The 27,908-nt window shown below is 46.2% G+C and overlaps 2 protein-coding genes across 2 annotated transcripts in view; both read left to right on the top strand.

Annotated features, from left to right (window-relative positions):
* The window catches only part of LOC121697013 (A disintegrin and metalloproteinase with thrombospondin motifs 5), a 21,269-nt gene extending 12,047 nt beyond the window's left edge, over nt 1-9,222 (top strand). The window contains exons 4-8 of the mRNA XM_042078246.1: nt 402-685; nt 3,309-3,492; nt 4,450-4,625; nt 4,949-5,124; nt 5,878-9,222. Of these exons, the coding sequence (XP_041934180.1) occupies nt 402-685; nt 3,309-3,492; nt 4,450-4,625; nt 4,949-5,124; nt 5,878-6,556 (1,499 nt within the window). The 3' untranslated portion in view covers nt 6,557-9,222. The remainder of the gene's footprint in view (nt 1-401; nt 686-3,308; nt 3,493-4,449; nt 4,626-4,948; nt 5,125-5,877) is intronic.
* A 4,012-nt stretch (nt 9,223-13,234) lies between these two features.
* Nucleotides 13,235-19,626, top strand: adamts1 (ADAM metallopeptidase with thrombospondin type 1 motif, 1). The gene is made up of 8 exons (XM_042078969.1): nt 13,235-14,224; nt 15,159-15,499; nt 15,612-15,744; nt 15,929-16,386; nt 16,525-16,711; nt 16,833-17,011; nt 17,129-17,304; nt 17,435-19,626. Exons 1-8 carry the CDS (start codon nt 13,621-13,623, stop codon nt 18,171-18,173), a joined length of 2,817 nt encoding a protein of 938 aa, XP_041934903.1. The 5' UTR covers nt 13,235-13,620; the 3' UTR covers nt 18,174-19,626.
* Nucleotides 19,627-27,908: the final 8,282 nt, after the last annotated feature.

Genomic DNA, 27,908 nt, shown 5'->3' on the forward strand with positions numbered 1-27,908 from the left:
CCAAGTCCTCTTCCCCTCTGGCCCATCTCTCCGTCACATGCGATAGGAGCTCGAATAGAGAAGGATTTAAGGAAGTAGAAAGCTTTGTTAAGCTTTGTTGTTGTTGAAAGTTTTGTTTGTGAGTTTTTGAGAATTAAATAAAGGTTGAATGAACAAATGAATGAATAGATTAATTTATTATGATAATGCGATAATTACTATCTTCAGCAATGAATGGAATTAGTTACTGTCCCTCTCGCTGGATATGCTATGTATATGTGCATGTGTATATACACTGTATGCTAATGCTCTTTCTTATTTTCTTTCTCACTCCATCCATCCTTCTCTCCTCTCATCCTCCTTGTCCTCTCTTCCTCCCTCTCTCTTCTCTTGCTCCCTCACTTTTCTCGTCCTCCCCGTAGCCGAGTGTCTGCTGGACACCCCGCGACAGCCCCTCCTGGGCCCCGAGGAGCTGCCGGGCCAGAGTTACGACGCTGTGCGCCAGTGCCGACTGGCCTTCGGTCCCGAGTACACGGTGTGCCCAGGCATGGACGTGTGCGCCCGCCTGTGGTGCGCCGTCATCCGCAAGGGCCAGATGGTGTGCCTGACCAAGAAGCTGCCCGCCGTGGAAGGCACCCCATGCGGCAAGGGCCGCATCTGCCTGCAGGGCAAGTGTGTGGACAAGACCCGCAAGAGACATTACTCGGTAAGACTCAGAGAAGAGGAGGAAGTATAATTATAGTATGTATATATATACGCTTTTGATCCCGTTAGGGGAAATATGATCTCTGCATTTATCCCAATCTGTGAAACACACTCAGCACACAGGGAACACACAGTGAGGTGAAGCACACACTAATCCCGGCACAGTGAGCTGCCTGCAACAACAGCGGTGCTCAGGGAGCAGTGAGGGGTTAGGTGCCGAAGCGCTAACCAGTAGGCCATGGCTGCCCTCAAAGAGAAACAGAGAGAAAGAGAGAGAGAGAGGGATGGGAATGGGTGAATGGATGGAAAGTTAAATGGAGGGAATGGGAATATTTGTGTTGGATGAATTTGTCCATAACACATGGACGCAAACATGAACAAGCACACAATTGTTTTTCATATTCCATATTCCATATGCTGCAACACTGCTCTGGAAAATGCTGGTGACAAGCGGACAAGCGAGAGTGGCATGCAATGAGAGGTGGAAAGATGGAGGGAGCACAGGAAGGAGGGGTAGAGGGAGTGCACCACAGGAGAGAGAAAGAGGGGAGCGGAGAGAGGGATGGGAGGGTGGGAGGGAGAGGAACGTGGGAAGAGCTGTGGGATGTGTTGGATAACAGAGGCACACAGCAGGCCAGACCCAGTCTGTGCCCCTGGCCGTCCCCCCCGAGTACCAGCAAGCATAGGACAGCACAACAAAGCTCTGCCCGCCCCACAGCCCTAGTTATGTCCTTCTCTCTCTCTCTCTTTCCCTTCTCTCGCTCTCTCTCTCTCTCTCTCTCTTTCTCTCTCTCTCTTTCTCTCTGTCTCCTACACACACCCCTCCTGCAGCACGGATGGAATTTACCCACAATGCCCTTGGTCTTCTGCATGGGCCAGCGAGTATTTCTGTCACCGTCTGACAAGTCATTACGTTGTGTGTGAGGAGACGTTTATTCCAGGAAAGAAAGAGAATGCGGTCTTTGTGTGTGTGTGTATGTGGTGTATGCGTGTGTGTGTGTGGGGGGGGGGGGGGGGCAAAAGTGTGTGTTTGTCAACGCATGTCTATTTGTCACAACGATTGCCATGCCATGCACTCCCCCCTCTCTTCCCCTCTCTCTCTCTCTCTCTCTCTCTTCCACTCTATCTCTTTCTCTCTCTCTCTCTCTCTCTCTCTCTCTCTCTTGGTCTCTCTCGTCTTCTGGCACCTGCTTACTGAGTGTGGGTATGGTGCACTTCAGTCGGTTGGCACTAACTCACTCACTTGTTACAGTGTGCAGGCTTTTAATGGCCTGGCACACACAGACACAAACAAGTAAAAAGAAACACGCACGCACGCACGCGCACACACACACACACACACACACACACACACACACACACACACACACACACACACACACAAATATTTGCTTGAAAAATGTGTGTTGTGCTTGTGCACAACATCCGATTGCCACCATGGCGTTTATTTATGTGCTGGACAAAAACCCATTTTTGGTGGCATTTATGCAGCGGCAGCATGGTTTCCTTTCACATGCGATAACCACAGAGTACATGAGTCAAACTCATTTAGTTTGTTTATTTGCTTTTATTTATTTTTCGTGTTGGAATTACCCTGACGTTTATGCGTACACACATACATGTTGTTTTGCAGTGGAATCTGTATTGCATTCATCCAAGGGCTGCAGCTAACTATTTTCGTAGTCGATTAACTTCTCGATTACATTCTTTATTAATCAATTAGTTGTTTGATCAATAAACTGTGATAAAAAGTGTTTACCAAATCTTTATCTTTCATCCACACGATAAAGGTGATTACTGACTGAAAGTAGTTTACTGTCATAGAGGAGTAACTATATAAAGCAGAAAATATTCAAGTTCACGCTGCAATCAGATAAATTTGAAGTATTTCCCTTGAAAAATTACTAATTGATTACCAAAATAGTTGGCTATTAATTGTTAATTGTGAATTGTTGACATAGTTCAGTAGTTGAATCGATTAACTGTTGCAGCTCAAGTTTTTACTGTATGTGTTTTTCTTTTCCACAACACACACATAAACAGAACTCAAACATACACTAAGTGAAGAAGATATTGCATGACAAACTGTACAACAGGCAGTTACAGATTTCCCTGGGAAATGTTGAGAGCTTCACGTGTGTCCCATGAGAGTGTAAACTATCCCCTGTGCGCCCTACTGTGTGTGACTCTCCGTGTCCAGTGAGAGTCTCGGCTGTGGGCATCTCACTGGCTTTGAACATGAGACGCAGTGGGCAGTCGGGCAGTGGAGCGCTTCTCAAGGGCCCTCTGTTGAGCCTGCTCACTGGAGCATTGAGTTTCCTCAAGGGAGGGCCCTGTCCAGTTTATTGAGTTTAGATGGTGGCATGATCATGTTCCAGTCACAAGAGTGTGATGATTGTTTTTTCCCCCCTTCATGCAAGTATAAATTTGGACTGATTTCCTCTTTTTCCCCCCTCTCCTTTCTATAAACCTCTCTCTCGTGTGCCATCTGGCTGTTTCCTATTTCTCTTTGCATTACTATTCTCTCTCTACTCTCTTCTCTCTCTCTCTCTCTCTCTCTCTCTCTCTCTCTCTCTCTCTCTTTCTCTCTCTCTCTTTCTCTCTGTACCGTATCCCTTCCTCAGGCCTCCAACCATGGCAGCTGGAGCTCTTGGGGACCGTGGGGTTCGTGTTCCCGTTCGTGTGGTGGCGGGGTGCAGTTCGCCCAGCGCCTGTGCAACAACCCTCCGCCCCGCAACAACGGCCGCTACTGCACAGGCAAGAGGGCCATCTACAGGTCCTGCAACGTGGTGCCCTGCCCCCACAACAGTGAGTGGACCAAGCCAAGAGACACTTTATGTCTCTGACGCTCACATGTACTAATATGAGTGTAAACGCACACATACACACGCACACATGCACTCATGCATGCCTGCACACATGAATCATTCAGACAAACTATACAAGTATTGGCATACTTCAGCACTATATTTTAAATGTATAAGTACACACACACACACACACACACACACACACACACACACACACACACACACACACACACACACACACACACACACACACACACACACACACACACACACACACACACACACACACACACACACACACACACACACACACACACACACACACACACACTACTGGTTAGCGCTTCGGACCGGAGGGTTGCCGGTTCGATCCCCGACCAGTAGGCACGGCTGAAGTGCCCTTGAGCAAGGCACCTAACCCCTAACTGCTCCCCGAGTGCCGCTGTTGTTGCAGGCAGCTCACTGCGCCGGGATTAGTGTGTGCTTCACTTCACTGTGTGCTGAGTGTGTTTCACTAATTCACAGATTGGGATAAATGCAGAGACCAAATTTCCCTCACGGGATCAAAAGAGTATACTTACTTACTTACTTACAAGTATGTATAAGTATATATACTCTTTTGATCCCGTGAGGGAAATTTGGTCTCTGCATTTATCCCAATCCATGAATTAGTGAAACACACACAGCGAGGTGAAGCACATACTAACCCGGAGCAGTGAGCTGCCTGCTACAGCGGCGCTCAGTGGTTGAGCAGTGCTCAACCACTTCGCCTGCCCACATTTTTCCTACTGGGTCAGGGATCGAACCGGCAACCCTTCGGTTACAAGCCCGAAGCCCTAAACAGTAGGCCACGGCTGCCATAATTACAATCACTATACACAAGACACATTTATGGACAATAAATATTATCATTTATTATTATTATTTATCCTCACACACATTATTTTATCTGCAGGTAAGACTTTCCGTCAGGAACAGTGCGAGGTGAGGAACGGCCCCCAGACAGACCCAAAGGGTGTGAAGACGCATGTGGAGTGGGTACCCAAGTTCGCCGGCGTCCTGCCCAAAGACGTGTGCAAGCTGACATGCCGGGCCAAGGGCACAGGCTACTACGTGGTGTTCTCCCAGAGGGTAATCAATACTGCCTGCTCTGTTAATTACACTCCAGATCTCTAATTGATTGGTCCCACCCAGTGTGCCCTGCCAAAAAAGCAGGGTTATGTGCAGTGACATGATTCACTGAATAGATTCAGCTCAGGGAAGTAGTTAAGAATGGGTAGAAATGATTGAATAATTAAATGTGCAAACGTTTTTTTATGTAAAATTCTGGCAATACATTAAGATGAAGGCAATAACAACTGTCATTTTCTATTCCACTGTGTGTGTGTGTGTGTGTGTGTGTGTGTGTGTGTGTGTGTGTGTGTGTGTGTGTGTGTGTGTGTGTGTGCATGCAGGTGACCGATGGGACAGAGTGCAGGCCGTACAGCGGCTCAGTGTGTGTGAAGGGGAAGTGTATCCGTACAGGCTGTGATGGCATCATCGGCTCCAAACTACAGTATGACAAATGTGGCATCTGTGGAGGAGACAGCATGAGCTGTATCAAAGTAGTGGGCAACTTCACCAGGAAGAGGTACTCCCTCCATCTCTTTCTCTCTCTCTCTCTCTCTCTCTCACACACACTCACACACACACGCACACACACACACACACACACAAACACAAAACATGAGAGGCGATATTTGCCCATCTATGCAAAACTATTCATATATGTCATCACTATTTAGGATTTAGGATTTTATTTGGATCCCCATTAGCTGATGCAGAAAACATCAGCTACTCTTACTGGGGTCCACACACAACGTATAACAAACAAGAAATCAACATACAAGACAACAGATATAAAAACAAACAAACAAAAAAAAGACAGGAAAAGAATGAATAACTAAACCATCAGATAAACCACTCAACCATCAGCCGGCTCTGCCATTATACACACGTTTGCAACAATCGCTAGCGTTCCGTTAGCCTGCCTCTGTGCTGTGGATGCAGGATGTAAACTGATCCTGCTTCAGTCGGCAGTTCGATACACTGAACTTGCAAGCAGGATATTCTTCCTACAGGCAGTAGGGGCGTCTTCATTCGCCCTGTAATGAGTCATTTAACCATATACCGACTTACGAAGATGAGTAATTAACAAGAAAACATTGCCTGGTGTCCCTTTAAGCGACTTTGGGTATCTTGAAAGGCACTATATAAAACTAAGTTTAATATATAATATATATAATATATAATATAATTATAAAATATATTTAATTTAAAATATATACACTGTCTGTGAGTCCATTCCTCACTCACTCTCTCTCTCTGCCTTGTCCATCCACAGTAAGGGCTACACGGACGTGGTGAAGATCCCAGAGGGCTCCACGCACATCAAGGTGCGCCAGCACAAGCCCAAGGGTCAGCTGCGCTACACGGCGTACCTGGCCCTGCGCCGGCCCAGCGGCGGCGAATACCTGCTCAACGGCAAGTTCATGATCTCCACCAGCGAGACCATCATCCCGCTCAACGGCAGCGTGCTCAACTACAGCGGCTGGAGCCAGCGCGACGAGGAGCTGCACAGCATGGGGCCCGGCGCGCTGCGCGAGGCCGTCACCGTCCAGATCCTGGCCACGGACAGCAAGAAGCCGCTGGACATTCGCTACAGCTTCTTCATGCCACGGCAGGGGTGGTCGGCGTCGCTGGGGTCCAACGGCGAGGGGACGCCGTCGTCTTCGGCGGTGGCAGCGGCGGAGTCCCCGGGAGCGGAGTTGGCAGTGCCAACGGCGGTATCGGCTCCGGCGGCGGCGCCACCCCCTCCTCCGCGGCCGGCGCCAACGGCTCCCCCGCCTCCGCCCGGGCCGCAGTGGGTGACGGGCGCGTGGATGAGCTGCTCGCGGACGTGCGACACAGGCTGGCAGAGCCGCACCGTCCAGTGCAAGGACTCGCAGGGCCGGCTGGCCAAGGGCTGCCCACTCAACGCCCGGCCCTCGGCCTTCAAACACTGCCTGATCAGGAAGTGCTGAGGAGCCCTGGCCCTTAGGGGGACAGACAAAAAGGGAGGAGAGGAGAGTAAGAAAGGGCATTGGAGCGCTCGCTCTCTCTCTCTCTCTCTCTCTCTCTCTCTCTCACACTCACACATACTCTCCCTCGGCCTCTTCCTGGACGGTGCCACAGACTACCAGAGGTCACTTGGCTTGACCCCTGCCTTCCATTTGAGCTTTTCCGCAGCTTGAACAAACGCTATTGAGATTTTTCCGGAGGCGTGCCTGTAACTGCATTAAGAAGCCCCTCCTTTTTTGCCTGGGTCTGTCCCTCCCCTCTCCTCTTGTCCCACCGCCCCCCATCATAAGTCCCCAAAGCCACTTCCTCTTCCTGAACGCCATGCCCCGCCCCCTCTCTCTCACGCAGTCCAGAATATTCCTCTTCTCTCTCCGTCCGTCTTCAGAGCAAAACTTGAAGCGCTGGCCATTCTTCTCATATAGCACATCTGCTGGTGTTTGAGGTTGAGCCACTGCCCTGGACGCCAGGGGTTTGAACTGTGACTGGGCACAGTGTGTGTGTGTGTGTGTGTGTGTGTGTGTGTGTGTGTGTGTGTGTGTATGTGTGGTCGGTCAGCCGAACTGCCCAGCACAGACCAAGTGTGTGTCAGGGACCATGGGGGACACAGAAGCAGTCCAGAGCTGCTGAACTACAACCACAGGGGAGCAGCACTGACGTGAGTACTGCTGCTTACCCTGGATGGACACTGGGGGCTTGTCAGGCCATGTGTGTGTGTGTGTGTGTGTGTACATGTGTGTGGGTGTGTGTGTCTTCTCCTCCTCAGAGACTGTGTTTGGGAAATGAGAAGCCTGACAGTGTGTACAATACAGTTCCACCACCAGTTTGTGTGTGTGTTTGTGTGTGTGTGTGTGTGTGTGTGTGTGTGTGTGTGTGTGTGTGTGTGTGCATTGTGTGAATGAGTGAATTAATATGTGTTTTGTTTTTTGTGTTGTGTTCTTTTTGTTAACTTTTTTTTGCTTTTGGACTCTTCGGAAGGACACTTGGTGCAGTTTCATATGTGTTGCCATGGGAACCCAGGAGGGGGGGTGCTACCATTTGTAAAACAGTTTCCATGGTTCTAATGTATGTCCGTCTGCTTGTCTTAAATTGACAATGTGTGCCCTAAAAACTCGCAAAGCACAGCATGAGGGAAACCTATCCTGTCAAACAGGTCCAATTACTCCTCAGTCTCTCTCTCCCTCTCTCTCTTTCTCTCTCTCCCTCTCTCTCTCTCTCTCTCCTCTCTCTCTCTCTACTTTGTCATTCCTCATTCACTCTGATCCTCTCCACAGTCAACTCCTCTTTGTTGAAATGGACATTTTAAGCTAAAGACATTTAAACACAGAAAACAAATACCATAAGGACACACACACACACACACACGCACACACACATATGCACACACACACATGCTCACAGTCAGTAACTGGATATTATGATGCCTTGTTCTTATACATTCCCAGCTCCCGTTCTGTCACCTTGCTATAAACAGGAAATCAAAAGCCCTTTTCAGAAGTGCACAGATCCTAAGCACAATAACAGTAGCCTAATAAAGGTATGTGTCTGGACTAGAGATAACATGTAACTCTTATCGTACATGCAAAATAAAGAATACACATATCTGACATCCAGATTAAGGCAGTTGTCAGAGGGGGTGAACCACCACTGTAAACTGAGAAAGAACAGCGGCTTACTCCAGCACCGTATAGCATTCTGTATTACCTGTAGTGTAATGTGTGTGTGTGTGTGTGTGTGTGTGTGTGTGTGTGTGTGTGTGTAGAAGGTGGGTGGTGGGTGTGCAGTCTCACCTTGAATTTCGAAGCCTTAATTATTCACAGACCCCATAGGCAGTCTAAACCCCGCCTAGACCACAGCCTTGGGGTCCGCCTGAGTACAGCCAGTTTGAATGCCATGCAGTCACATAAAGACAAGGGCAATTCACAACCTCATCTACTCCCTAGACCTTTAGACATATAACTGAACAAATGCCTGTCCCACATGACCATACACACACACACATACACACACACACACACACACACACACACACACTACAGAAGTGTAGCTTTCCTAAACTCAAAGTATTCAATGTCTTCTTACTTTTCTCTCTCTCTCTTTCTATCTATCTCTCTTCTGCTCAGACCACCGCAAACACGGCACTGAATTTATAATTTATTGTTTGTAAACTGGTATGTGAAAGATAAAAAAAAACATGCTGAATCTATTTATTATTATGGGTCATTTTGTATGATAAGTACTATTTAACTAGGACTATGACTGAGCAGATTATTTCCTTTTAAAGAAAATAGTGTTGTTTTGTTTTTGTTTTGTTTTTTTCCCAGTTATTTGTATGACCATGTGTATATAAAAAAATCTATATTTAAATGTCTACAATTTATTCTTCTGTTTGACAAGGTGTGTTTAGGACAAGTATTATTCCATCAATCCTTCATCCACCCATCCATCCTTCCTTTCTCCTCATCTATGCATCCCTCCATCCTACCTACCGTTCTCTCGATTGTACATGGAAACAATCATCTGAAAGCCATTTTTTACACTCAAGTGCTTCGAACTCAATTGGATCTGTGAGGCGTCTGATGCCTGGGTCTTTCTTTATGACTTGGTTTGATTAAACATACCACTGAATGCACCTTGTCTTCCCACCCGTCTCTTTCTCTCATTTACACAGCTCACAGCTGTGTGTGTGTGCATGGGTTCGTGTGTGTGCGTGTGCAAGGGTCAGTGTGTGTGTGTGCAGGGAGGGGGGGGGGGGGGGGGGGGCACAAGCACAAGCACAAGCACACCTGCATACCACTTAGCCCAATTGTGGCATAAAACCTGCAATATGTAAAGAAGCAAGCTAACTGGTTAACAGGCAACAGATTTACCATCAACAGTACCCATGGCAGAAGGCTGAATATTTGGTAAATTTCATGTTAGATAAATGTTCATGTTAAATAATGATTACATTATTTTCTGCACAACAAGGAAATAGTGTATGGCCTGGGTGGTTGGCATGGAATGTCTCCTATACACAGCTATACCATCAAGTGAATTTTAGGATGCTAGCTTCCTGTAAAATTGCATTGGTTTTGAAGTCACTTCACTGTAATCTCTGTGAGACTGTATCATTAATGGGGCAGTGGTAGTGTAGAGGCTAAGGAGCTGGGCTAGTGTGCTTCCACCGCTGTGCCCTTGAGCAAGGCACTTACAGTATCTCTGTGTTGCTCCAGGGACAATGGCCCTTGTAATATAATTGACATGAAAGTTAAAAAAGTGTTTGCTAAATTAATATATGTAAATCAATGTACACTTCAATGTCACTTTACTGTAGTCTCATACAGCACAGAAAAGTCATCGGTGGGGGTGAGCTCCATACAGATCCATTAGAGGGCGCTGCAATAGTGAGATGTCTGCGGGTGTTTCAGTGACATGTATTGAAATGGTATCAGGCCCCAATGTCAGTTATTACAATGGTAGTAATATTATTAAAATACTTTCTATATGAATATGTAGACTGCCATTAAATAGTGGTAAACTTACACAGTTAAGTTTTCCCATTTCAAATTGTTGCTTGTACATCAGTAACAATTTGAAATGGGAAATAAACACCATGCGCTCACATAATCAAAAAGGCATAACAAAGACTACTTCCTTATTCAACTGAAGAAGTTCTATGTGGGCAAACACCTGTTGGTGCATCATAGAGAGCATCATCACCTCGTCCATCACCTGTCCAGTGCAGGCCTTAGACAGTCGCACCACAAGGTAATTAGTGAGGGTTGTCATCAAAGCCTCGGACATAATTGTTTGTGATCTCCCTCCAGTCCACTCTCTGTACTCTGAACGCACCCAAAATAATCAATTACTACTCTCGTCCAAACCACCTCTTCTTGTTCCAGCTTCTAGAATAGATATAATAGAATGTCTTTATTTGTCACAGTGTACAACGAAGTTGAAGTGCCATCCTTAGTGCAAATACAATGCAAACAACAAAAACAAACAACAAAAACAATAATAAGAAGAAACACATAAGACAACAATCACATCTACACATCCACATCCAATGTTTTGTGCTTTCCTAAGGCAATGGGAACTGTATAGTTCTTCCAAAGAGGGATGAGGACGATCTTCTTAAAGTAACCTTAATGACCCCCTGGAGTGCTTTTTTCTGTGCAACTGAACCACACACATAGGCTGTAAGTGAGGATGCTCTCTATGGAACAGCGATAGAAGGCTACCAGCAGAAAGTTGGGTCTCTGCTGGGCCTTCTTCACCTGCACAGCAGTGTTTGCGCCCCAGGTCAGGCCATCTGTCATGTGGACTCCCCGGAAATGGAAGTCCGACACACTCTCCACACAGTCCCCGTTATGGTTCTCCCTTTTGGAAGATGCTACCGGTCCATACAAACTGTAATCACACATTTCAAAACCCTGAGTCTGCCTACCTTTAATGGATCAAAATGTCCTGAGGGTTTAACTTTTCGGCAATTAAGCAGTCTGTTTAATCATACTCAGTCAGTCTCAACGTAAATGAATCACATTTCTAAGATCATGCAAGTTATTTCCATGAACATACCTTGGGCTGAGGGATGATACAATATTGGCCTGAAACTCACCCTCTGCTCTGCCACAAACAGAGCTAATGAAGACGACAGAAAAAAAACTATAGCTGTGAAAGAATAAAATGTCAGTTTCCAAAAACAAGAAAACTAAATATAAACTACAATGGGTAGCCATTTAACAAACTACATTTAAACAACTGCATGCAAAAATGGTATTGTTTCCCTCCTTTGCAGTGAGGGTGCTATATAATTTTGTCCTGTCCCAGTACCTTCTAGAGGTAACGGTCATCACAGGAACAAGAGACAGAGAGGGGGGGGAGGAGACAGAGTTTATGCAGATACATCAGGACAATCCCCTCTTTCACACACATCTAATTACATGGTGTCATTTCTGAAAACTCTCTTCCCCTCTTTTCGACCAGACAGGGTCAATAGCCGAATTCACAGGAAGCCATAAACTTGCTCAGAATAAGAAACCCCAGAGACATAACAAATCTTTCCACTTAGTATCACCCTGGACTCGGCCCTTTACCATGATGATTCATATTACGAGAATCACACATCCTCCGCTGACGAATTAATTTCTAGTCAACAGTTGTGTTGCACTGCCACCCTTTGGTCATATCTATAATACATTTTCTGGATCTTTAGCTTTATTCAGATTGACTTATTATATGCTCGAATGAAATTGTGATAAACATTACAACGTGCTGCATTGGATGAGTATTTAGGTGCAAAGATCTTAGCTCCAATAACGGCTATTAAATCTCATTCATATTTGGTGTCATCCTTATCCTTCAGTGAAGGGACAGCTAAGGCATCGACAAAAATGGTGGAGCTTGACTGCACCCATGTGGACGAATGTATTTGCAACACATCCTTGGGATAAAACCTGCTGAATTTAAGGTGGTCTATGATTTCTGAGTCTCTGTTGCGCTGGACTTCTCAGAATACCTCTCTCGCTATTCCTATTATTAAAGTTAACCGTAATATTAATTGGTCGTTTGGTCACTGAATTGCGCATAATTTGCATCAGTTTCGCATCATTAGGCACCATTTTCAATTAACAGCGAACCTTGCCCCCACTTGAGGATTTTCATTATGTGTGTTAAGAGTTATCGCTGACTATGAGAAAGAACTGAGAGAGGCTGACAGAAGAGCGAAACCATCCCACTCAACGTAGTGGTACTGGCACGCTTTGCAACCATTTGTTATGTAAAAGTCTGTTCCAATTGATCTGTGATGTTGTTCTTGTACGGTATGTTCCTCTCTCTCTCTCTCTCTCTCTCACACACACACACACAAACACACACACACACACAATGAGAAATGTTTCCAAAAACAATGTGGATTGGCCACAGGGAGAGGAGCAAATTGGTTCGTTTGTGAAGGGTCTTCGCTAACTACGGCCCTGTCATATGAAATGTTTCAGCTGCACCGGGTGCACGGGGTAAGGGATCAGATTTTGAGAGGGGCGCCTCCCTGTGCAGTGCACAGGGAAGTGGGCGCTACAGAGCTAGTTCCACCTTAATAACAAGTCTCAGAAACAGACTACTCTATCCAGGCTATCAGTCCCTATTATCCCCGCCGACCAACGCATACAGCCACGATGGGATGTCCGCTTGCCCAGCCTGGTTTGACAAACCTGGTATACTATAATTATCTCGGTGGTATCTTCGACCTATTCTTAGCATCTGTATAACAAATATATTGTGCCCCCACAACATAATAAACACGAGATAGATTGAATTGGGACAATCTAAGGAGGACGAGGCAAGAAATGTAACAATTTCCGAAGCCCTAAAGTGACACATACAAGTTAACATTAGAAGAATAAAGAACAGGAGATAATCCCACCCTCTGGCCAGTACAAGAGAGAGTTGTGGGTGGGGGGGGGGGGGGGGGGGGGCGTGGGATGGGGGCTGCTCTGTGCGTCCCAGTCCGGTGTGATTGATTCGTATGGCCAAGTGCCAAGCAGTGCCGCGTTTTGTTGCGCACAAGATCTCGCTGTGTGAGATCAAAGGCGCCCGAGAAAAGGGCGGTCCCGGGCGGGGGAATATATAGGAAGCCGGGGTCCGAATTTCTTATAAGGGGAAAGGAGAGCAGAGAGAAAAAGACAGCTGGACCGCACTGTCCCGAAAGACAGACTTTAACAGCTGACAAATATTCTAAGGAGACAGAGACGCTCCTAATAGTTCGGTCTGGAATCTGTAACTTTTGAATGCGGAGCGTGACTGTTCATTACGTTTTATGTTGCATTTTTATTTATTGCATTCTGAAGCCACAGTCAGCAGTGATATTAAATTTTGTTTTGCACTGGATTTAGGTGAATTTTAGTATTTTTCCTCTTCTTATTTTTAAGATAGTTTTGGGCACTCGCTGCACAAGATATTTTTGCAAATAGTTGCAAACTTTACACGGATTTTCGCTGCAACTTTACATTCAGTAAAAGGTTATTTTCCCATTTTGGGATTCAAGAGGAATATGATGGGGTTTGCGCCTTTGGCGATCTCTTTGCTGTGTACTATTTGCGTTAGCGCCGGGCGCAACGCGTTTGAGGAGAGTACGGTGGTGCCGGTTCGGCTCGACCCGGATCTAAGTCGGACCCTTAACGTCGAGGCGCAAGAGAAGGAGTCAGAAAAACGCATCTATCGTTTGGACGTGTTTGGCGAGCAGATGGTCTTGGAGCTAGAGCCGGACCACACATTCCTGGCGCCCGGGTTTGTCTTCCATGTGGTGGGTAATCCTGGTTCGACCCCGCAACCGGAGTCTGACAGTGGAGCGGAGGCACGGTGCTTTTTCTCAGGAACGGTCAATGGCGATGCCAACTCCGCCGCTGCGCTTAATCTGTGCGGAGGACTTCAAGGCGGCTTCTACCTGAATGGCCAAGAGTACTTCATCCGGCCACTCAATGGCAGCGGAGTCACCGAGCCCACAGATGAGGATCTTCACGTTATCCAGCGCCGGAGCAGGGGGTTCATGGCCGAGGAGGGCAGCTCTAAATGTGGCGTTAACGAGGAGGAGGAACGGGTCAAGGAGAGCCCAGAGAAGCATACCATGAATCTGGACTCAAACTCTGATTCAAAAGGTAAATGCCGTTTAAATAACATGAAGCAAATGTCGGATAGAAAGTTTTTATTATGTGTGAGGTTCGATGAATTATGGTGGAAAAGTAAAGCGTATGACGAAAGGCTATTCCAAATGACATCTGGATCTGCTTTTCGTGAAAGTTTCTCTTTTTTGTCCGTTTCCCCTCACGGCATGCACTCATTGACATGGCCTTATCACGTGCTTTTTGACGCATGAAATTAACTTCTAAAGATGTAATATCCCGGAGTATGGCGTACGCGCCGTGCAAAGCGCCGACAGCGGTCACATTTTATTTTACCTCCCATCACAATTTGAAATATACGAAAAGTTTGTTCAGACTCCAAACTGTTGCCCAGATCGTTTTACAGGTCAATCTATTGCAGGCCAGCGCCTTGAGGCTATCAGAAGGAACTCGGTAATTCGGCTAGTGATTTTTGGGTTCAGGTCTGGGGAGGGTTAACGGGGAGAGGGTTCAGCTCTCCATCCGTATACGCAGGATCAGGGGGAGGAGAGGTAACAGTGGTAAGGGGCGGGGGGGATCGAAGGGAGGGAGGTCTGGGATTCGTAAAGACGTGTGGAGTCGTCTCCTGGTACCGCACGTTGCGTCTCACAGCCTCCGTCAGACATATTTTGCCAGGGGATTGCGGACAGCCTTTTCCGCCAAATTTCCTACCAGAGAAGGTCAGACAGAAAATGCTGGGTTTTTTTTCGAGGAGGCGGGACGGACTGTGGGGCTGAGTCATGTTACGTTTGTCAGCGTAGAACAACCTGAAACTCAGCCTCGGACTTTCTTCAGACATACATTGCTATGATGAAACACTCATAGATTAGATTTATTAAGAATGTAATACATATTTCTATGTACTATTTTATGTTGAACTTAGTTGATATCTAACCAGGCTGCATCTTGTCTTCCTTCTGTGTTTTTACAGCGCACCATCGTTCCCGGCGCTTCGTGTCCACCCCTCGCTATGTCGAAATCATGCTGGTGGCTGACCAGTCCATGGCGGAGTTCCATGGCGCGGGCCTGAAGCCATACCTCATGACCATCATGGCGGTGGCATCGCGCCTCTATCGCCACCCCACCATCCACAACTCCATCACTCTGGCCGTGGTGAAGCTTCTCGTGGTGTACGACGAGCAGCACGGACCAGACGTCTCATCCAATGCCGCGCTGACGCTCAGGAACTTCTGCCAGTGGCAACGGCAGCACAACCCGGCCAGTGACCACAACCCTGAGCATTACGACACAGCGGTGCTGTTCACCAGACAGGTAAACATCAGCCATTCTTCCTTACCTCTAAGATATGGAACAGAACCTTGAAATGATGAGATGTGTGAAAGAGTGTTGTTAAAGTGTGTTCTGTCTTCTTGGTGCTCTGTAGGATTTGTGTGGCGCCCACTCCTGTGACACTCTAGGTATGGCAGATGTGGGCACTGTGTGTGACCCGGATAGAAGTTGCTCCATTATTGAGGATGATGGACTACAGGCAGCCTTCACTGTGGCACACGAACTTGGTAAGTGACACCAATGTAGACATAACACTGTAGTAAACCACACTGTAGCCTACAAAGCCATTCAAATTGTTTCAATTAACTATGTATATATGTATAAACTCCATTCCAACACAATTTATGAATCTATTAATATATAATACTGACTATATCTAACTGACATTTTTGTCAATGTTCCCCTCTGCAGGTCATGTTTTCAACATGCCCCATGATGATGCCAAACAGTGTGCCAGTGTCAACGGTGACCACTGGAGCTCTCACATGATGGCGTCCACCCTCTCCAACCTGGACCAGCTGCGGCCCTGGTCCCCGTGCAGTGCCCTGATGATCACCTCCTTTCTGGACAATGGCCATGGCCAGTGCCTCCTGGACAAGCCCCAGAAGCCCCAGCAGCTGCCCCAGGCCCTGCCAGGCACCCTGTACGATGCAGATCGCCAGTGCCGCCTGACGTTCGGCGAAGAGTCCCAGCACTGTCCCGACCTGAGCACCACATGCGCCGCACTGTGGTGCACGGTCACCACTGCCAATGGCCTGCTGGTGTGCCAGACAAAGAACTTCCCGTGGGCCGACGGCACGCCCTGCGGACGTGACAGCTACTGCCTGGCCGGCCAGTGTCTCAGCACGAGTGAAGCAGCCAGACACCAGGTGAGCATCGATGATGGGCTTTTTGTTGTCTTACAGACTCACTGGTAGTGTTGGGGAAGTTGTGTTGTTGGATCATCTGACAGGTGTTCTAATCTCTGATCCTGACTGATCCTGTTTCTCTCTTGTTCTCTCTCTCAGACTCCAGTCAATGGTGGTTGGGGTACTTGGGGCCCGTGGGGCGAGTGTTCGCGTACTTGTGGAGGTGGCGTGCAGTATTCCTTCCGCGACTGCGACAGCCCCATACCCAAAAATGGAGGCAAATACTGTGAAGGCAAAAGGATCCAGTATCGTTCTTGCAACACTGAGACCTGCCCTGATAGCAATGGTAAGAGAACCTTCACCATCATTCACATTCACAATTATGTTGATGATAGCAACCTTGAACTCCAGTTAAGCTAAACTAAGACTCACTCTTCTTAACTTTTTTGCCCCCTTCCTCTGTTTAGGTTTGTCATTCCGCGAAGAGCAGTGTCTGGCCCACAATGATATCTCCTCCCAGGTGTCATTCGGATCAAGTGGGGGAGTTGAGTGGGTGCCGAAATATGCCGGAGTGTCACCCAAAGACCGCTGTAAGCTGGTGTGCCGGGCTAAGGGAACAGGCTACTTCTTCATCCTGAAACCTAAGGTAGGTTCACTTTGGACCACCTGGTTCGTTGTTTTGAATCTGATACCACCATCATTAAAACCGCTTGAGCTGGATGAGGTCCAGAGAATAACGGTAGCTTCTCTCTATCGCCCCCAGGTGGCTGATGGCACTCCCTGCACCCCAGACTCGACATCAGTGTGCGTGCAAGGCCAGTGTGTCAAGGCAGGCTGCGATCGCATCATCGGCTCTAACAAGCGCTTTGATAAGTGCGGTGTCTGTGGTGGTGATGGGTCCACATGCAAGAAGGTGTCTGGTTCTCTGGATCGTGCAAGGTGAGAGTCACTCTGTCATTTTAGAACTTTCTGAAGTATCTCAATGAGATTATAGCATTCATCGTATAAGAGCTAAAGTAGTTCCACATGTTACTTAACATGCTAATACATTTTTTTTTGTCTTTTCCAGGCCTGGTTATCAGGATGTCGTGACTATCCCTGCTGGTGCTACTCTGGTGGATGTCAAACAACGTAGCCCTGGCAGCCGTGGTAGTGACAACAGCTACCTGGCAGTCAAGCGTCAGGACGGCACTTACCTTCTGAATGGTGACTACAAACTGACGACGCTCGAGACAGACATCTCCCTGCGGGGGTTGCTGCTACGCTACAGCGGCTCATACGCCCCCCTGGAGCGTCTACGGAGCTTCGCTCCACTGCCCGAGCCCCTGACCATCCAGGTGCTGTCCGTGGGTGAGTCGCCAAGACCGCGGGTCAAGTACAGCTACTTCACCCCGCGTCCCGCTTCCGCTGGGCCTTCCTCAGGAGGCTCCCAGAACCGGCCGTCCATCAACGCCATCCGGGAGGTTGGCGGGGCCGAGTGGACCCTGCGTGAGTGGGGGCCCTGCTCGCAGACCTGCGGCAGCGGCACGCAGCAGCGTGAGGTGCTATGTCTGGACACCCACGGGCGCCAGTCGCGCGACTGCCCAGAGGAACTCCGGCCGGCCGCCACCCGCTCCTGCTCCACCCAGCCCTGCCCCTCCTGGCTGCTGGGCGAGTGGTCCAACTGCTCCAAGACGTGCGGCAGGGGCTTCCGCAAGCGCATGCTGCGCTGTGTGGGGCACGACGGCCGGACACTGCCCAACGAGAGCTGCAATGCCAAAGACAGGCCGCGGCCCCTGCTTGACCTGTGCAACCAGAGCGCCTGCTAGGACCGTGCATCTGGGCCCTGCCATTTCGAACAGCCGCTCCGATAGCCTGAGCCAGTTTTCCCTAACGAATGCAGGCTTTAAAGGGATTCAGTAGAGTCCCCCCACCCTGTTTGGCAATGACTGCAGACCAGCCTTGAGTGCAGTGGTTAAAGAGGCTGTCTTGTTGGCATCCTGGTAATCCTGGCAATGGACAAATGCTAAGAGACACTGCCAGATCTTCAGCACACAAACACTTGGCACGGTCAGACTCTTTTGCCCTCCACCTTTATTCCATGCCATATGGCACAGATTGGCATAGCATTACCGAGGTGATGGAAATAGGAAAAGCCTGAGGAGCAGACCTGTCTCTTCCCCAGGTGTGCTGTTTCCTGTGCCAACATCATACATGTGTTAGTGTGTGTGTGTGTGTGTGTGTGTGTGTGTGTGTGTGTGTGTGTGTGTGTGTGTGTGTGTGTGTGTGTGTGTATGTGTGCATGTGCTAATGTATGCATGCATGTTCTCATGTGTATGTGTGTAGTCATGTTTATATATTCTGTTCGAGCTGGACTGGACAGACAGATTTATTTTAAATTAGCGCAGAGGAGTTATTGAGGAAGGAGAGAATGTTACCGAGGGAAATGCAGGAATTCAACCGAAAAGGACACCTTAAAAGAAGTGAGCATAGAAGTTTGGAATTTGGCTATACTGGTGTGTCAAATCTTCTCTGGACTTGTCTGAAGACATTCCACAGCAGGTATCTTAGGAGGAGGAGGGGGAGAGTCAAAGGATGCTATCAATCATCGTACACATTAAAAGCAACACAACTTAACGTTTTTCACACCTATTTAAATTTCAATACTACATTGTCAAGCTCTCTGAAGTGTCCATTCCGTTCCTGTTGCATACGCTGCTATTTTAAGAAAATTAAAAAAAAGTATGTTTTTCTTTGCTGTTTAACATTCACAAGCTACCCATCATATTGGAAGATTCTGGGAGGAAGGGTGCAAAATGACATCCCTCCCATTTCCAAGCCTAGTCTTGCCAGGAGGGAGGTGGCATAAAGAGGGGAGGGACAACTACGGGGAGTGAGAAAGACCAAAGATAGTTTTTTTTTTTCCAGTGCCTTAGCAGGAGTGTGTAGTACTATTTGTATGTGTGTGTATGAGTGCGGAGATGTACTGAGGGACTTCTCTCCTGATAATACTTCATAAGTAAGTCTCTCCTACCTTCTAAGAAGGTCTGTGCCTTTGGTTTGTTTTTTTGTTTTTTTTATTAGGTGTTTTTGTACAGAATATCCAAACATTATTTATTTTTGTACAGCCTGTTTAATATAATCTTGTGGCTTTTATTATTATTGTATTTTTTATTTGTTATTATTATTGAAATAACAGAGGGGTGTAGAGTCTATAGAGTATTTATACTGTCTGATATATATGGTCTTAGGTTTATAAATAAAGTATCAAATTGACCCATGGACTGTTGTCACAAGTGCTCACTTATTCTTTATCAACTAATTCCCAATCAGATGTTTATACCACATCATCTAAATGAATACATAAGATAGACAGACACATTTTTTTAATGTTCCCTGGGGATAGTCATTTTCACACATCACTCCACACACAACAGAAAACCAATACAATCATACAACACATGAAAATGCTTAAAAAGTAATAACTAATACCGACACACATAGATTAGTATGCTGCAGCACACAGGCCTACATTGACTTTCCAAACAGTGGTGGGAAAAGAAAGCTTCATAGAAATACAGATGTCCTTGAAGACCTGCTGAGAGCACGGTGCTGCATTATAAGCTGACCGCAGTAACACATTTTCTCCACTGGGTGGTGGGTGTCCAGACCTGCCTCTGGGTTTCCTCCCCTGAGGAGGACCAACAGGAAGTCAGTAATCTGTAATTATGGTTTTAAAAGCCATGGCGATTGGCATAATTGAGTGAAACCAGGAGAGCCAGCTTCACAGCAGATGCTCTAAACAATGGTTCCACTCATGAGAGGAATGCTTCACAGGCCCTTTACTCACCCACTTCTGCTGACTGAAGATATTTCACAGACTCCCTCTAACCTACACACACACACACACACCCACCCACCCACACACACACACACACACACACTCAGAAAGAGGGGGGCAGATAGAGAAAGAGGGAGAGAGAGAGGAGGTTAAAGGTTAGTGAAACAAACAAATCTGACAATTATTGTTTCTGTAGCAACAGATTGATGGTCATACACTTTGTGATAAATATCCAATGCCAAACACCTCTCATAAGAATACCTGTGGAAGATGGGGAAGTGATTTTTATGTATTTAGTTCTTAGCAGACGCTTTTGTTTGAAGCAACTTACAATGACTTCAATAAGCATTACATTAACAAATAAAATTAACAGTTTAAAGTAGTCATATAGTCTACATTAAAGATAACAATATTAGTAATAGACTGAATAGAATTTAACAGAATAATAAGAAAGACAATGAACATTATACAACTCTGTAAGGAGAACTGACTAGTTAAATACATGGTAAACAGATGAGACTTTTTGATGATCCCAAAACTATCACTGGAACAAAGAGTATTGGGCTGGGCACATCATATCATCAACGAGGACTCACAGACACAAAACGCCTTGACTGTGACCTCTTAGGGCAGCCGTGGCTTACTGGTTAGCGCTTTGGACTTGTTACCGGAGGGTTGCCGGTTCGAACCCTTATAGGCATGGCTGAAGTGCCCTTGAGCAAGGCACCTAACCCCTCACTGCTCCCGAGCGCCGCTGTTGTTGCAGGCAGCTCACTGCGCCGGGATTAGTGTGTGCTGAGTGTGTTTCACTAATTCGTGGATTGGGATAAATGCAGAGATCCCTGACAGGATCAAAAAAGTATATATATTTACTTATACTTAGTGTCGATAGAAGGCCGGCTAAGCAGATGCTCATCAGAAGACTGCAGTGGGGGAGAAGAGACATAGAGATGGATCATGGAATTAAGATGGCAAGGTGCAGATCCAGCAGTTCCAAGTGTCCTGTAGGCCAAGGTAATGGATTTGAATGTAATTATGGCTGCTAAAGGAATATTGCATAGGATAAACCAACATGACTTTGTGACTGAGGCAACATGCTCAGAAATATTTATGACATCAATTGTGACACACAAAAAGTGACATGGCGTTTAGCTGGGGTCACTGGAGATGAATCAAGCTGGATGCCGAAATACCAGAAGCTCAGTTTTGGAGAGAATGAGCTGAAATATCCCAGAGGCCGTGTGTGCAAATGATCTAACCATGAGGAAGTGTAAATTGAGACTTGAAAAGGCTCAGGTACTAATCCCTGTCTGAGGTACATACTGTATGTGATGAGGTCATGAGCCTTTCACACCTGTCCTTGCCAAGACATACAGAATGGACGTCCTTTGCGGCGAAAGAAATCGATTGATAATCAAAGAGAATTTAAGGAGAGAAAAAAAGTCTCCAGGCCAAGACACTGTTTTCTCTCTCCTTCATTCCTTTTGACTCTTTTCCTTGACACCAAAGAGCACCCGGCAAAAACAGTGGAGACAAAGACGCCTACAACCTTCGTCTCAAATCAACTAATAGCTTTCCCAGAAATTCCTAGCTCAGACAAGGTTCCGTGTCACTGGACATACAGAGATTACTAAGCTTTTACTGAAGTGAAAAAGCTATTGAGCCATTGGCTCCGGCTGGCATCCACATTAGCTGTAGTCCTATAACGTAAATTAATGGACACCTAACCTATATGTTTAAGCAGGGGCGTCGCCAGCCGATTTTACCGGGGCTTCAGCCCGGGGTAAATTGAGCTCAGCCCAGGTAGCCAAAAACATGTTATTTAACTTTTTTATTTCGTTGTGCATTCTATCCCTTGTAGCCTATTAGAACGAGGAATCCCGAACACTAAACTCTGACAAGGAGAAGCAGAACGGGCGGGGCGGGGCTGGGCTGGGCTGGGGGTGGATGGAGAGCGGCAGAGGGTCGCTTCCCTTCGGTGTCTGGTCTGAGATCAGTGGATCTGTGCTCTCAACTAACGCAAAGTCCTTTTAGGCAAGTCTCTCCACTCGGCGGCCATATACCAACGTTTTATGGGCACTCATCGGGCACAGTCTTTGGGTCGAACTGCGCGTGCGCAAGGCTTCACGACACCAATCTTGCTCCAGCGGCGAGATCACAACACATGATTGGCACGATGTCTTCACAACACACCATATGATTGGCTCAATGTCAACGTCACATGTCGACGTTTTGCCGAGGAAGGGGTGGGATATGTGTAGAAAACGGCCATATTGGCGTGACAAACTAGCCCCATGCATTTCTATGGAGTATTTTTTGAGTGCTGTGTCTCCACATTACAAAGTCTCTGACTAACGTTACTGCTGTCAACCATAGTCCTTTTAGGCAAGTCCCTCCACTCGGCGGCCATATTGTACCGCTTTTTGGGCACTCACCGGGCATCCGTTTCGGCAGAAATGCGCGTGCGCAAGGCTTCATGACACCAATCCTGCTCCAGCGGCGAGATCACAACACATGATTGGCACATGTCTTCACAACACACCACATTATTGGCTCAATGTATTCACAACACATCACATGATTGGCTCAATGTATTCACATGTCGACGTTTTGCTGTGCAGTGTATGTGTGTGTGTAATGTTAATGTTGGTTTTAGTATGAGTAATTGCGTTTACCTTGTCATGTATGTGTTAGCTGATATAGTCTTTCTTTATGTTGTACCTCATGTGTTTACCCCGTGTATTGTATGTGACTACCCTGTTTGTGTATCGTGCTTGTTTCATTGACCTCCTTTGTTTTGCCTGTGTAGTGACGATTGTGTGTTTTGGTGCGTAACCAATAAACCCATTCTAAGACAAACTGTGCAGTTTGTTACACTATATTTAACATTTATTTTATATTTGGCCTGTTATGAAATCATGTATTCAATTTAAGCACAGTTCAGCTTTAAGAAACTCAAATAGCCTAGATGCATGCTTAGCATTTTGTGATCTACTTTCACAAACTCTTAGTCAGCTCAGCTGTCCTCTGATTTACTGATATCTAGGCGATATTTGTAACATTTATTTTGTATGTGGCCCATTATGAAATCATGTGGAACAATTTAAACACATTGTAAAACTTAAAGCCCAAATTTGGAGACAGCCATGCAGGTCGAAATTTACTGCAAATTCAAAACTGGAATTACTCTGGAATGGCTAACTGTACAGGGGACTGCTTTACACCTTTGTGTTCGGTAAGGTCTGTGGCCGGTTGCACAAAGCACCTTAAGTTAAGTTTTTCCCTTAAAATCTGATTTAAGGGTCCCTTAAAGGAGAATTCCGGTGTGATATTGACCTAAAGTGTATTGAAACATGATACCGAGTGTGAACGTATGTCTCATAGCCCATCTCGACTTGTCCCCTGCACTCCAAAATCTGGCGCTAGTTAGCCGATGCTACCAACAACTTTTTCAGTAGTGGTGCTTCGGCATCGGGCTAGCCATGCAAATAAATCACTGTTTTACACCCATTTACGAGGCTCAATGTATCTCCACACTTCATTGGTAGACTTCCTAGGGCCCTGACATTTAAAACGAGACATTGAGAACTTTGAAAAAGCACTGGTAGTTTACTTACAAGACGATTTATACAGACAGTATCTTCACGAAGTTTAACGTTTGCAGCCATCTTGAATTTAGTCACGATAAGTCGAGCAATGAGTAAGAATGGACAGGTATGATAAGGGATCAGATTCCAAAAATAATTCAGTGGAAATGCATGGATTCCAGTTTCTTCCAGTAGCAGCAACTGGAATCCATGCATTTCCACTGAATTATTTTTGGAATCTGATCCCTTATCATACCTGTTCATTCTTACTCGTTGCTCGACATTTTCCCTTAGTATTTAAGGGTCTGTCCTTATCTTGTAAGAAATCCCTTAAACTGTTGCACAAAAGACCTTAGTAGTCTAACTAAGGGGAAAATCCTAAGGGACATCTGACTCTACCTTAACCATATTATTAACTGAATTGATGCTGATAAATGAAGTTTATTAACTACTTTTGACCATTCAAAACAATATAAAAAATATGCTTCCTCTGTCAAATAGATAGGCCTATCAGAAACATGCCGTATTGTTTCGTTTACGTAGGCTAATCTCCGTGGAAACTATAGAATTTTCATGCCGGAAAATCCCTTTCAGTGCAGTAAATCCCTTGACATTTCTCCTTAACTAAGGAAACATTTTAAGGTATTCTGTGCAACACCCTTAAGTAAATCCCTTACCTGAGGAGAAATTAAGTGTTAAGGGTCATACTTAAGGGAAAAAACTTAAGGTGCTTTGTGCAACCGGCCACTGCTGTTTATTCTGATATATGGTTTGTCATGTGTTAAACGAAAGGTTCGTGAAGTATTGCACCGAGAGGAATGGGTAGGGAGATGGACGCAAAACCTTCAGCAGAATGTATGATTAAATTGAATTATATTATTTACTTTTCTCGCGAACCGTTCGCCACAGCAATTTCGCGGCTAACATTGTTTAAAAGCTGAGAAAAAGCTCTTTCATGTGATACTTTGTCTGTGTGATGAGTAGGCTACTTCGTGAGTAGTTCAACTGAGAAGAATGGGTGAATTTAGACACACTTTCTTTCTTGCGCTGTCACTTTCTCCACTGTGTAAAATACTAAATTAATTTGCGCTGTAAATATTTTGACAGGCCATAGGCTAAATAAAAATCGCTATTAGTAGGACGCAAAGCAGAATATTGAAAGAAGGGCACCAAGGCCACATGGCCTGTAAACCTCTGATTTTCAAAGGGGCATCACGGCCAACGCAAGGGGCAACGACGTGGCCGCCGTGAAATTCCTACCCTGAGTGAGACCAAAATTAAGTGTTCGAAATAAAACTTTAGGCTACTGTATTCTTCTGATAACATGAGTGGAATGGATATAATGTGGACGCTAACATAAAAAGAAGCAGAGTGGCTAAATGATACAGTGCAAGTTTTGCGCGAAAATGTTCTGCCTTTTAAAATCAGTTGTAGCCTAATCCAAATAGCAGTTAAAACCATCAATTAGACAACAGAATCAGGGCCCACTTCCCCGAAAGCATCTTAAGCCTAAGAGCGTCGTAAAGTCCCTCTTACGAACGTCTTAAGATTTGCCGACTGTTTCCCGAAACCATCGTAGCTTAAGAGCATTGTGAAAACACTTGTAGATCTACGAGTGCTCCAGAGTACTCGTTACCGGCTAAGAGCGTCTTAACAGTACTTCTCACTGAGGTCACCAACAGGACATACAGAGGAATTACAACTTAGAATACATAATCCAATTTACGTTCCCATTCTTTATTGTGTTTACCTGTGATCAGATCAGATTTTAGCGTGCAAAATAGCCTACATTTAATGGTCATAATAATGTGATGAAAAGCATGGACAGCTCCCCTTAAGAGCATCTTAAGAGCAGTGCATGCGCGTTCACGCTACGAGCATGTTCGGGAAACAGTCGGAAAAACCAAACGAACGTAAGATGAATCGTAGAAAACCCTCTTAAGAGCGTGTCTCCGTCGTTATCGGGGAAGTGGGCCCTGGTTCTTCACTGGCTAACTTGATGTGATTGGCTGAATGACGGTTCAATCAAATCAACAGACATATTTGTGTCTCTCTGTGTGTGCGTTATGGTAAATACGGTTCCAACTCTTTACGGGAGCGTTTATTTCCATATTTTACTTTAAATTTGATCTGACAAAAAGTGTGGGGGATAGAATCGTGTTCCAGCAAAAGATAGATAGATAGATAGATAGATAGATACTTTATTGATACCCAAGGGGAAATTCAAGGGTCTCAGTAGCATACAGACATCACACACAACATGCACTTACAGCAGAAATGGTAAACATAAGTATAAGTATAAACATATAACTAAACTCCACTGTACAATAAAGACAGTAGAAGATAAGATACTAAGCTAAATACTAGATACTAAGCTAAATACTAAATACACTATATAAATTAATTAAGAAAGTCCAATGTGCTTGAGGGTGATCAAGCATAAGACGCTTGTAGTGATAGGGTCGGGACTGGTAAGGTGCTAAAGGGAGTGAGTGTCATGGTGAAGGTGAAAAAAGTAGTCCAACATTAGTCCAACAGTGCAAGAGTGAGGTCTAGAGACCAGCATAAATAATATGGACAAATAGGAGAGTAAAGTATAATGTAGACAAGGTAAAAGTGTAGCAGTAAAACAGTAGTGAAAACATTAGGCTGTGCACATTAGTAAAACAGTAGTAAAGCAGTAGTGGGCAGTCAATACTCAAACATGGAGAGGGTGAAGAGGCAGACAGACTAAGCAGAGAAGTCTATCTCTCCTCTTCCCTTTAGTGAGGCATTGAACAGTTCAATGGCCCTAGGAACAAATGACTTCCTCAGCCTTTCAGTTGTGCATGGTAGTGAGCGAAGTCTCCAGCTGATCAAGCTCTTTTGCTGTTTGATAGTGCTGTAGAGTGGATGACATTCATTGTCCAAGATGTTGATCAGTTTGTTTAGGGTCCTTTTGTCAGGTATTGAAGTGATGCACTGCAGTTCAGCTCCCACTACAGAGCCAGCCTTCCTTACCAGCCTGCCAAGTCGCCCAGCATCCTTCTTCTTTGTGCTTCCTCCCCAGCATACCACTGCATAGAAGAGGGCGCTGGCCACAACAGACTGATAGAACATCCTGAGGAGCTTGCTGCACACATTGAAGGACCGCAGCCTCCTCAGGAAGTACAGCCTGCTCTGTCCTTACTTGTAGAGTGCATCAGTGTTGACTGACCAGTCCAGTTTATTGTCCAGGTGGAGACCCAGATACTTACCACCACCTGCTTACCACCTCCACATTGACCCCATCAATGGAGACTGGTAGCAGAGCGGGCTTAGACCTGCGGAAATTCACCACCATCTCCTTGGTCTTTGAAGTGTTGAGTTGAAGGTGATTGAGTTTGCACCACTGCACAAAGTCCTCCACCAGGCTCCTGTACTCCTCCTCTTGCTCGTCCCTGATACACCCCACAATTGCAGTATCATCAGAAAACTTCTGCATGTGGCATGACTCGGTGTTGTAGCAGAAGTCAGATGTGTACAGGGTGAACAGGACTGGAGAGAGCACAGTTCCCTGTGGCGCTCCGGTGCTGCTGATCACAGTGTCAGAGAGGCAGTTCTTCAGTCTGACGAACTGTGGTCGCTCGGTCAGGTAATCTGTAATCCAGGTTACCAGGTGAGCGTCTACACCCATCTGCAAGAGCTTGTCTCTCAGTCTGAGGGGTCGGATGGTGTTAAAAACTTGAGAAATCAAAGAACATGATTCTCACAGCACTTTTCCCCTTGTCTAGGTGAGAATGTGTCCTGTGTAAAAGATAAGTGATGGCATCGTCCAAGCCTACTTTCTCCTGGTATGCAAACTGTAACGGGTCTAGTGCATGGCGTACCTGGGGTCGCTCCATTGTTTTCATCACATGTGATGTTAGAGCAACAGGCCTGAAGTCATTAAGCTCACTGGGGTGTGGTTTCTTGGGGACGGGGGTGAGACATGATGTCTTCCACAGTGTTGGAACTTGTCCGAGGCGTAGACTCCAGTTGAAGATGTGCTTCAGTGGCTCCCCCAGTTCAGCAGCAAAGGCCTTGAGCAGCCTTGGACACAGTCTGTCAGGCCCGGCTGCCTTACGAGGATGAAGTTTTTTTAAAAGATAACTTACTTGATCAGCTGTAATGATGGG

The sequence above is a fragment of the Alosa sapidissima genome, chromosome 22 (genome assembly GCF_018492685.1).
Source record: "Alosa sapidissima isolate fAloSap1 chromosome 22, fAloSap1.pri, whole genome shotgun sequence".
Classification (NCBI taxonomy): domain Eukaryota; kingdom Metazoa; phylum Chordata; class Actinopteri; order Clupeiformes; family Clupeidae; genus Alosa; species Alosa sapidissima.